This window comes from Pygoscelis adeliae, unplaced genomic scaffold (assembly GCF_000699105.1).
Source record: "Pygoscelis adeliae isolate BGI_AS28 unplaced genomic scaffold, ASM69910v1 Scaffold47, whole genome shotgun sequence".
NCBI lineage: Eukaryota > Metazoa > Chordata > Aves > Sphenisciformes > Spheniscidae > Pygoscelis > Pygoscelis adeliae.
Genome location: NW_008825255.1, coordinates 832,695 through 844,275, shown reverse-complemented (window position 1 = coordinate 844,275; position 11,581 = coordinate 832,695). Strand labels below are relative to the sequence as shown.

General features: G+C 40.7%; 1 protein-coding gene across 1 annotated transcript in view; it reads left to right on the top strand.

Moving 5' to 3' along the window:
• The window catches only part of OSMR (oncostatin M receptor), a 38,850-nt gene that overhangs the window by 4,998 nt on the left and 22,271 nt on the right, over nt 1-11,581 (top strand). The window contains exons 2-3 of the mRNA XM_009329432.1: nt 3,386-3,482; nt 9,162-9,325. Coding sequence (XP_009327707.1) covers nt 3,410-3,482; nt 9,162-9,325 — 237 coding nt within the window. The 5' untranslated portion in view covers nt 3,386-3,409. The remainder of the gene's footprint in view (nt 1-3,385; nt 3,483-9,161; nt 9,326-11,581) is intronic.

The following is an 11,581-nucleotide window of genomic DNA, read 5'->3' as shown; positions in this document are numbered from 1 at the left end:
GAGTACTGCGTCCAGCTCTGGAGCCCTCAGCACAAGAAAGACACAGACCTGTTGGAGCGGGTCCAGAGGGCCACAAAAATGATCAGGGGGATGGAACACCTCTCCTGTGAAGAAAGGCTGAGAGAGTTGGGGTTGTTCAGCCTGGAGAAGAGAAGGCTTCGGGGAGACCTTATTGCAGCCTATGAGTCCTTAAAGGGGGCTTAGAAAAAAGATGGCGGCAAACTTTTTAGCAGGGCCTGTTGCCTGCTAAGGGCAAGGGGGAATGGCTTTAAACTAAAGGGGGGTAGACTGAGACTAGATATAAGGAAGACATTGTTTATGCTGAGGGTGGTGAAACACTGGCACAGGTTGCCCAGAGAGGTGGTGGATGCCCCATCCCTGGAAACATTCCAGGTCAGGTTGGACAGGGCTCTGAGCAACCTGATCTAGTTGAAGATGTGCCTGCCCATGGCATGAAGGTTGGACTAGATAACCTTTAGAGGTCCCTTCCAACCCAAACTGTTCTATGATTCTGTGATTATGCAGTATTCAACTAGATTATTAATATACTGAATAGTGAAAAGCATTGTAGCTGTCCAAAATATGTTTGTATTTTGATGGTCGTTTATTATATTACACTGCCCTTTAGTAGCATATGGCATTTGTACTATGCATCAATAAAAGTGATCTAGGCTGTGTCATTAGTGAACTGACAGTGTAAATGACTGGAGAGAGAGTGTTAAATTAGACATTTATTTCAATACAATAGTTGAGAATGCCTCTTAAGAGCAGAAAAGAGTTTGGATTTGTTTTCTAAATAGGAAGTAATTTTAACATATAGTCTAACATGTCATGACTTCCACAATACTTTCCCACTGTATTTAATGTTGAATTTAAGTGATACACGACAAATAGGGCAAATAGCTTTGTGTCCAACCCCAAAGATGTTTACAAAATCAGGAGTCCTCTGGGGCCAGGTTTTCATCATGCTGATACAATTAAGTCTGGAGTTATGCCACTGAACCTAACTGACCACCTTTGTATTAAATTGGTCTTAGAGCAGAGAGTCAACTCCCTTTACTTTAAAGGCAGTTTTATTTTCACTTTTTTCTGAAAAAGGGCATGCAAGATTTGGCTTTGTATCTCAATATTCATCTCATATAATTCAAAAGAATAACAATCTATTGAAGAGTTACCGGAAGTTTTAACATAATCTGCCTTGGAAAGACTTCTTTTTGTGTCACTTACTTGCCAGTCACTGCTCTATAACAAAGAGCTATTCTGTCGTGTTTATTCCAAACAAAACATATAAAATTATTTTCCCTTTTAGATATTAAATTTGATCAGGTGATAAAAAAAGTCTAAACTTAGAAAATCCAAAATGAAGCAGATTTCCCTAAGTCAGTTCTTGGAACAGTCTATTAGTTGCATGTGAATTAGGCCTAGGTTCTCAAAAATATTTAGATTCTTTATTCATGTTGATTTTACTGTTGTCCAAATACTTTTGAGGATATTGGTAAAATGGCAAGAAAGGCTGCAGACGCCTATACATTAGGCAAGGCAACCTTTTAAATATGAGGGCCTCCATGTGAAGCATTGTCCTGGTTTCGGCAGGGGTAGAGCGAATTTCCTTCCTAGTAGCTGGTACAGTGCTGAGTTTTGGATTTAGTATGAGAACAATGTTGATAACACACCGATGTTTTAGCTGTTGCTAAGCAGTGCTTACACTAGTCAAGGATTTTTCAGCTTCCCATGTTCTACCGACTGAGAAGGCTGGAGGTGCACAAGAAGCTGGGAGGGGGCACAGCCAGGACAGCTGACCCAAACTGGCCAAAGGGACATTCCATACCATGTGACGTCATGCTCAGTACATGAACTGGGGGAAAGCTGGCCGGGGGGGCCGCTGCTCAGGGACTGGCTGGGCATCGGTTGGCGGGTGGTGCGCAGCTGCATTGTACATCACTTGCTTTGTATTATTATTATTATATTTCAGTTATTAAACGGTTTTTATCTCAACGCATGAGTTTTCTCACTTCTACTCTCCCAATTCTCTCCCCCATCCCACTGCCGGGGGGAGGAGTGAGCGAGCAGCTGTGTGGTGCTCAGTTGCCGACTGAGGTTAAACCACAACAAGCATTTGTGCTCACAAGGAAAAAGCTGGGGCACAGTGCAGGAAGGGTGCTTGTGAGCATTGAGCCCTGGGCTGCAGTGCTGCACGCAGGACTCAGGTCACATTTTCCATGTGACCTTTAGAAAGGTGAAAAAAAAAAAGGTTGAAATTTTTTCTTTTGATCCTTTGGAGAAATTCAGAGCTTCTCAAAACCAGTGAATCTAAGGGAGGGTCATTAAACTTAAGTGTCTGTAGCTCTGAGGTATTAAATTGAAAGTTTTCTTCTAGGAAGAAATTCTGGAGTGAATTCCTGGCCCTCCTGAAGTCAGTAAATGTTCTGTCCTTGGCATTAGTGGGGACAGAAGGTCATCCTGGTTATCTGTCCTGCACGGAAGCAGCAGTAGAAGACTCTTTATCAGTATTCTACACAGCTCCAGAAATGTAAAAAGTGGAAATTAAAAGTTAAAGATAGCTGTATCCATAGTCCTGTTCCTGTTGTTTGGATTCCTGTACCCTCTGTGCCTGAGTGCTTTTATCATACTGCTGCTGGTTGTTTACTTCTCCCTTCCACACAAGGGATTTTGCAGGTGATTCATGTCATATGAGATCTGACGTAATGATCAGTCCCTCAAGACTGGCCTGTGCAAGTCAAATGGAGTTTCATCCTGTCACAACGTGAGTGTAAGAGCTGTAAAAGGAATGCTAGATAGAGCTATGTGGTGCTTGAGGAGACAGTCCTTCTAGGAATGGAACTTGCTAAGACTTTGATACATGTATTTCAACTCCAGTCCATAAAACCCTCCATATAGTGTCCTGGGTGCTGCCAAAGGGCAAGACCATGCTTGCCAAAGCCTGCTGGATTCATCAGTCAGGCTCTAGGCGGAGTAAAACCACAAGGCCTTTTGCACCTTTGTTGCTTTTTTTTTTGTTCCTTGTTAGGATGGATATCTTGTTATTTGTGCAGGACGTTATCACGACAAACTTTTGTTTTAACATTCCTTAGAAATAAGTGGAGGGAAAACTTTAAAGATATTGTGTGTTTTATTTGTTTAGAGTAAATTGAACTTTTTGAATGTGGTGTATTTCTCCCTATGCTGTAACCAGGTCCTAAAAACAAGAGGGTTTTTTCATTCCTTATCTTTCTTTGTCCATTCTTCCTGAATTTCTCTTAAACGGCCTGGAGTCTGTGTGGTTGAGCTTTTATTCATTCTTAAATACAGTAATATTATGTGGACTATTGTCTGGCATGCATTTCTCGTAAAAGAAATAAATGGAAACGTCTTCTTTCCTGATAAGTCTTGTGCAGGAAAAGGCAGATGAATGATGAATCCCTTCATGGTTCTGGCAGTACTGCTCCCCCTGAGGACTTGCTACACTGCATACTCACAGCAAGGTAAATGTCTGAACATTTGCTTTTTTATTTGGAAGCAATCTATAACAACCGAAGCTTTGGACTTGCTCATTTGTGAGTCTCTAGTGATCAAGCAACATGTAACTCGCTTAAGCAAATGATTCTCTTTGGTAAGGTGATTAAGCATCTTGTATAACTACCTTTTATATCTCTATCATGCAAAATTGCCTTTTTAATCAATAACTTGCAATGATGTGAAGCCAGAATGTATTTATTTATCTGCCCCTCCTCTGTCTCATATGTTTTGATCTGTACTCTGTCCTCTTCAAATAATTTATTTCCTCTTTGACAACTTTTATGCTTTCCTACCTCTTGGCTTCACTTTCTCTTTTTTGTTTGTCTCATCTATGAAAACCTTAGCACTTCTGTTGGCTCTTTTCTGATTGTGCCACAAGATTCCAGGGCCAGATTTTTATTTCTTACACTTCACATATGTATCCAATACAAATAAAAAAGCAAATATGCAATTCGGAGGGAACAAAGTTGAATGTAGGGATAACTTTCCAGAAGGGTGTGTATTTTAAGGTAAAAGTACTGCTTGCACACTTGCTGCTGGCAGTAGCATTGGACACGACTCCATTAAAAGAAAAAAAAAGGAATGAATATTTTTAATTGACTTTTCTGTGACCACCATTAAGAAGGCAGAACTTACCAGACTATAGTCTGCATTATAGAAGTTGTATTGCCTTAATTAAGTTGGTGAAGAAGGGAGAGGGGTGTTCTTTTGTATAAATGCTATCATACTGAAGGGGGTAATATATCTGTTTCAGACTTTTTTGCCTCTCTTCAATGTTGAAATTCATGTGTTCACACTCCATTCACCCAAGGTGCCAGTTCCTCAGTTTTAAGACTGTATTACCAATGCCCCTAGAGTGGCAAAACTTTGTAATGCAGGCAAGTCCAAACAGTTACTGCATTACAATAACTTGGTCACTTGTTTTCACATGCAGTTGTTCAGGAATAAAATTAGTCTCTGTTGATAATCATAAAGGTATTCATATAGTCTTGAGTTAGCTTTCAAGTTAAAACAAGTCTTAAGATGCCTTGTTTATTTAACTTTCCTAGGAAGGGAAGCTTATAACTGTGAATGGTACAAATATTTCTACATGTGTAAATTATGCTACAAAAGTCTTGAAGGTCCCTTTGCAGAGGGACCTGGACAGGCTGGATGGATGGGCTGAGGCCAACTGTATGGGATTCAACAAGGCCAAGTGCCGGGTCCTGCACTTCGGCCACAACAACCCCATGCAGCACTACAGGCTTGGAGAAGAGTGGCTGGAAAGCTGCCTGGCGGAAAAGGACCTGGGGGTGCTGGTCGACAGCCGGCTGAACATGAGCCGGCAGTGTGCCCAGGCGGCTAAGAAGGCCAACGGCATCCTGGCCTGTATCAGAAATAGGGTGGCCAGCAGGAGCAGGGAAGTGATCGTGCCCCTGTACTCGGCCCTGGTGAGGCCGCACCTCGAATACTGTGTTCAGTTTTGGGCCCCTCACTAGAAGAAGGATGTTGAGATGTTGGAACGTGTCCAGAGAAGGGCAACGAGGCTGGTGAGGGGTCTGGAGAACAAGTCTTATGAGGAGCGGCTGAGGGAGCTGGGGTTGTTTAGCCTGGAGGACAGGAGGCTGAGGGGAGACCTCATCACTCTCTACAACTACCTGAAAGGAGGTTGTAGCGAGGTGGGTGTCGGTCTCTTCTCCCAAGTAACTGGCGAAAGGACGAGAGGAAATGGCCTCAAGTTGCGCCAGGGGAGGTTTAGATTGGATGTAAGGAAAAATTTCTTTACTGAAAGAGTGGTTAAACATTGGCACAGGCTGCCCAGGGAAGTGGTTGAGTCACCATCCCTGGAAGTATTTAAAAGACGGGGAGATGAGGCGCTTAGGGACATGGTTTAGTGGGCATGGTGGTGTTGGGTTGACGGTTGGACTCGATGATCTTGGAGGGCTCTTCCAACCTTAATGATTCTATGATTCTATGATTCTATGATTCTATGATTCTAAGTCCCACATTGTAACTCAGTGGTCTTCAAGATCTTGGATATATCCTTAACTATGTTGTTTCTTCTGTTTGTTGGTACTGTGTATAAGCCCTGACTGGTGATCTAGACTGTCTTACGCCAGACTCTGAGGAAAACAAAATTGTGTGAGGTCTGAAGTGATATGTCATCTAACTGAAATGAGATAGTACACTCGTACAGATGGAGAAAAGACAGAAACTAATGAGACCTTTGTTTTTTTGTCAAGTTAATTAAATGTGGCAGGTGAAAATATTCTCCATGGTGAGACAAGGGATGAGATTTTAGCTTGGACAAAAAGATACAGATGTAGAGAAGAGAGGCAAGCTCATCATCAATGCAATAGGGATAGTAGTGACACCTGCAGTCAGAATTGGCTAGAGAAGGAGCAGAAAAGAGGATAGGGTAATGCAGAAGATACGCAGGGGTTTCTTTTAATGGTGCACCATAATGGTTGGCAGAAACCCCGTCCTGAAAAAGGAAGGGGTTTCTGCCAATGGGCTGGCTTTTCTTTCAGGCGTATTTGTTTCCTTTCCCTTGGAGTCTTTGTGTCTGTCAGTTTCATTGAGAGACTAGCTGGGTCCCTTCCTTTAGGTTTGTTTATTTGTGCTGGGCCCATCTGTTTCCCCCACCTTGCTTCAGCCCTACAGAAGGAAAACACAAGAATGGCAAGGGCCAGACGTTTAGATCAGCCACCTATTTGCATATGTGAAATGAAATCCTCTCAGAGGCTTGGTACATGGTGCTTCAGGTAGAAGGATGGTGAACAAACAGGTAAGGTTGACCAGAAAATGAGCAGCTAAGATTACATATGGGAGAGGAACAACATTACAGTCAATTCCTTAGCATAACTGGGATTTTAACAGGCTTCATCTTGTTTTGATGGTGAAAGTCTGTAGAATGCGGGGAGATGAAGTGTGTCTTGTCTTACCTTCCCAACATGACGTAAGATACTCTGCTTCCACAGTTAATTTTATGGCTCACTTTGTTGCTTTGGTTTTTCTGGCTTCTTGCCTGGTCAGTCCTTGGCAGTGAAGCTAACAATATTTCTGTTTTCCAGTAAAACCTAAAATTGCTGCTCCCTTATCATTTAGGCAAGTGAAATTTATCCCCAGGCCTTTCACTTTGTTTATTGAGTTCCAGACATCTACTAGTTGTCATAGGTGCTGGGTTTCCTTATGGTAGTATAAAACCAATGGCCATTATTTTTCAAAAGCAATTGTCAAGCAGCAGGTATGTTTTTTTAAGGACCATGTCATAACCGTAGCCAAAAAGGAAATTTTACTTCTGCACTTGAAACATTTTTGCATTTACCTTACAGAAGACACTAATAGTGTCAAATTCTGTTTTCATGTAATTTAAACGTGTTCATCTTTTTCCAGTAATTATATATTAAGGCTGCAGTGAGAATTGATTGAAGGTACGTGTGCATATATGTGTGTGTATACTTCTTCCTCAGAAACTTTTTTAGGATACCACAATCCTGTTTCTGAGGCCAGGTGTTTGAACAATGAAATGTTGATTTATTCTTCCAAGCATATCTGAAGAAGCCTATTCCAGTAGTTCCCTCTAGATCGAAAGCATATGGTTTTCATTTTGTTTTGACTTCCAGTACCTTTCAAAATGGAATTGATTAAAAATATACCAACAGAGTTTGTAGATGATTTGCTAAAAGAGAAACAATCCTTTCTTTCAGCGTTTTTTTATAAGTTGTTACTAATGGTACAATATATACTTTCCTCCATTTATTCTTTAATTATAGGCTGGACTTGTATAAACAACTGAGCTGTGTCGGTGTCTGTATTCTCATAATTAATAACTATGCTTATAAAGTATTATTTGCTTCCTTTGATTGATCTGGGATTGTTATAACTGCTGCTTCTCTTGAGCCTTTCATTTCCTACAGTTAATGTAAAGATCCATACATAGGGAAACTGTTGCACAGAAGTTAATGCAGAGCAGACACCACAGGATAAATTGCAAAATGGTTTGGATATCTGGTTGCTGCCAGAAGCATCTGTCAAAACATAGATTCTCAAACTATTTCCTGAATGCTTGTGTTTCTGCCTGTCACATTCTGTAAATGTCTCAGATAATCATTGGGTCAGTGGGTGAAGCACATCTCGGAGAAATGGCTGGAGATTGCAGTTTTGTGAGAAGGAGCTGCTGAGGTCTCTCAATCCAGCATGTCCCTGAGGACTGTGGCTGTAGTGGGGCAGGAATGTCCAGAATGAGTTCTGTTTTATTAAAGCATAGTTATTTCTGTGATTTCTTTTCTGTGTCCTGGTCAGTATAAGTATTCTGACCCTGTAACAAGCAGAAGCATCTTGGAAGGCAACTGTGACAAAAGAAAAAGCATAGTTACTTGGCCGTTTCAGTTTCCTGGCTTCATTAACAACCAGATCAATTTTAGGGGAGTTTTTTGTTGGTTGTTTGTTTATTTTTCAGGAAGGAGAGAAGATACAGATCAGTGAGCACCACATTTCATCTCTTCCAAGGGCTAGTTTTTTTTGGGAGGGGTGACAGAGCAAACATCTAAAAAGAGGGACCACTCATAAGGTGACCTGTACTTTTCAGCAGGCTAGTCTTCTTAAGGGGCCTTTCCTTTCCTGACACCAAAAGGAACTTCAGTCTGACTTTTAAACTTTATTTTATTCTGGGAATTAACTCCAGACCCACAAAAGGACAGAGGCGTTGTTATAACTAGGTGTCTAATTCCAGTAGAAGAATCCACAGCCCTGACTAAAGTACCTAAGCTCTATGTAGAGCAACCAGGAATGTATCTAATACTAGACTATCATCTGAGCTAGCTAATGGAAGGAAACTCTTAACCTATCCTGTTCAAATACTTGATTTGCATTAACTAATTTAATCTTAATTAGGTCAGAGAGCAAAACTGAGCCTGGATTTTCTGCTCTAATGATGAGAAGGCTTGCTGGGGGTTGGGATTTCTTGGGATTCAGTCCCTGTTAATACATTATGTTGTTCCTCTTCATAAGACTATAGAGGGGTGGATCAATATTCCCATAAAGTAGCTAGTAAATTGAGGGCATAAAGAAATTAACTAGCATACCCAGTGTCATGGTGAGGGGCTACTGGGTAGATTCAGGAATCTCATTCTAGCCTGCTGATGCCTTAAGATGAAAGATTATTTTTGCTTTTGAGATCAACAGCAGTCTTGATCACTTCCCCCCCCCCATCAGAACGTGTCTGGTGTGGAACCTATCTTACTTCTAACCACTGTTGTTTCAGATCTGCTTTGTAACTTAGCAAAACATTAATATTTTTGTGTCCTTTTTGTGCTCCAGTCCCTGTTAATACATTATGTTGTTCCTCTTCATAAGACTATAGAGGGGTGGATCAATATTCCCATAAAGTAGCTAGTAAATTGAGGGCATAAAGAAATTAACTAGCATACCCAGTGTCATGGTGAGGGGCTACTGGGTAGATTCAGGAATCTCATTCTAGCCTGCTGATGCCTTAAGATGAAAGATTATTTTTGCTTTTGAGATCAACAGCAGTCTTGATCACTTCCCCCCCCATCAGAACGTGTCTGGTGTGGAACCTATCTTACTTCTAACCACTGTTGTTTCAGATCTGCTTTGTAACTTAGCAAAACATTAATATTTTTGTGTCCTTTTTGTGCTCCTAGAATCCACTGTGTTTCCAGTAACATACCTTAACATTTCCAAGGATTTGACTCTTCAGCGGCTGCTGGTGGAATGGGATGTTGGCAAGTCAGCGCATGATGCTGAGCTGGCAATGTCTTTTGAAATACAAGTCCGTCGAACAGATGAAACTATTACTGTGTGGACAGTAAGTGTATTTTAAAAAAATGTATAGTAGTTATTTACAATATAAAGGAAGCTAAAGGAAAATCAAATGTTCAGATGCATATGCAGATACCTTTGCTGTATAGGTTTACAATTTACAACATAGTATTTACAAAACTGTACTAGAAATACCTCTGTATTTCACTAGGTGCCAGACTTGGTCTAATGCTATGCCCAGTTTTTGTGCAAAAAAAATACTGGCTCAGATGAAGAAGTCATTTCCACCTGTGCAGAATGTAGATATGCCTTGCATATCCTTATTGAGGGATTGTGGTGGGCAGACTTAGATCTGATTTTGAAGGCCTCTGTTTCCCTTTCAAGGTGCTGGTCCCCTAAGTGGCCTTCCAGAAACGTGCCTTCCATTGCTCCTAAAGGCAGTCTATTTTGTAACATGATTACTACCCTTCACTGGGGAGTAACTGAGCATGAGTCATGTTCCTGCAACTCCTCTTACCTTATGAACCAAACGATAGTCTTACTGTGAGCGAAGCGTTTTAAGCCCTGTGCTTGGCCCTGTTAGCAGTTACCTTACACCCACCTCTTCCAGTTAAGGAAGAAGTAGTGATGTCTCTTTTGCAAAGTCCCTATCCTGCTAGTTCTTCTTAACACCTAAACCAGCCAAATTTTCTGAAGAGGTGGAGATCACCCAAATCATAGGTTTAAGCCTGCTCCCAGTGTTTTCCCCAGTTCGTGACTTCAGTGTGAGAACTTTGTCTCTGAAGAAAATTTCCTCTCCTTTGGATCTCACAAAATCTTTTGGGAACTAAATGCATGTTTTAGGGATCTTATAACCTATTATGAGTCATCTGCTGATTGAACTATGGAATAATATGAAATGCACATGTTAAAACTTAGTAAAACTGGAAAACTGCTCTAGCTCATTTAAAGCTGCTATTTGTGAGAAAGCACATAAAGTAGAGACGGGCTTATTTTTCTGAAACCAGAAGTCCATAAAACAAGATGGGCACTGTTAAGAATCACAACTTACTCTGATCAGCCAAGTTGGTAGTATTTTGTCTCTGTGTTTGAAGAACCACATCTTCACTGCAGATGAGCTTTATGCAGTTCAGAAGATTTTGACCACTTTGATACATGGGATAGGATTTTTAACACACCATGAGTAGATCTAACCCTGAAGTCAGAAACTGGGGCCATATAGCTACAAACAATTAAGTGGTTTTTTGGAGTATCCTTCCAACAAACTCTTATTAACTTGCTGGAAGAAAGAGTTTTTCGAATCCAAAGACGTAGTCTGTTCTGTTACTTACAATAAACATGACATGGAAAATAAACAGGGTATTTTGGATGTCACTATCACACAGAAATGTATTTGCTTCTGTGTTTTTCTGAAGAATATGTACCAATAAAGAAACTTTGTGAGTCTGCTTATACCAAAGCACAGAGACTCTATATAACTTCCAAAGCAGTGACTACATTCCTCAGTGTTATAACTGAGAAATTTAATTGTAAGCCTATTGCATAGTTTTTCTCAGAGTGGTGGTATTATAAAAGTGCAGGTGTTGCTGATGGAAAGCAGTAATGGAAAGCAGTTCTCTAGTTGTCAGTGTGAGCCAGGGCTCTGGTACAGCTCATATGAGCAGCATGGATCTATATGCTGAGAATCTGGTACGGCTGCTTTAAGAAGTACTGCAATACATGTTCTGTTCTAAAATGTATTCATAATTACTGGTGATTAATAGAATTTTTTGAGCCATTTTTTCCTGCTTCTTATGGGCTCTCATGCCAGCTGAGATTCACACTTGGGGTACATTTTCCTCTGTGTGTCTGTGTGACTACATGGTGCCTGGTTAGTTTGAGTTGCTGTGCCGTGTATTGGTGCAGCTCATTTAGTGCCCAGGTGGGCCTTAGTAGGTACATGCTGAGAGAAATTTGTAGGATATCTTCTCTTAGAGAGCAGCAGAACTTTTTTTTTTTTTTCTGTTTGTCTGCATTTATATAATTCAGTATAAAAATATTTGCCAAATTACAGAGCATTTAGCTCTCATGATTTTTGAACTCTATTTATATTTTAGGCTGTCATTCTTCTGTTACCTTCATGGAGCTCTAACAGTTTTGGATGTATTTTTTCATGTTTGTTGCATGTGCGTATTACAGCAGTCAAACATTTTAGGGAAATCAGCAGATATTTTCCTACTCTGCCTTTCACTGGTGGTAGTACTGTCCTCAGGTGCTGCGCCTCAGAATTACAATAAGACATCATCTGCATAAATCCTTACTG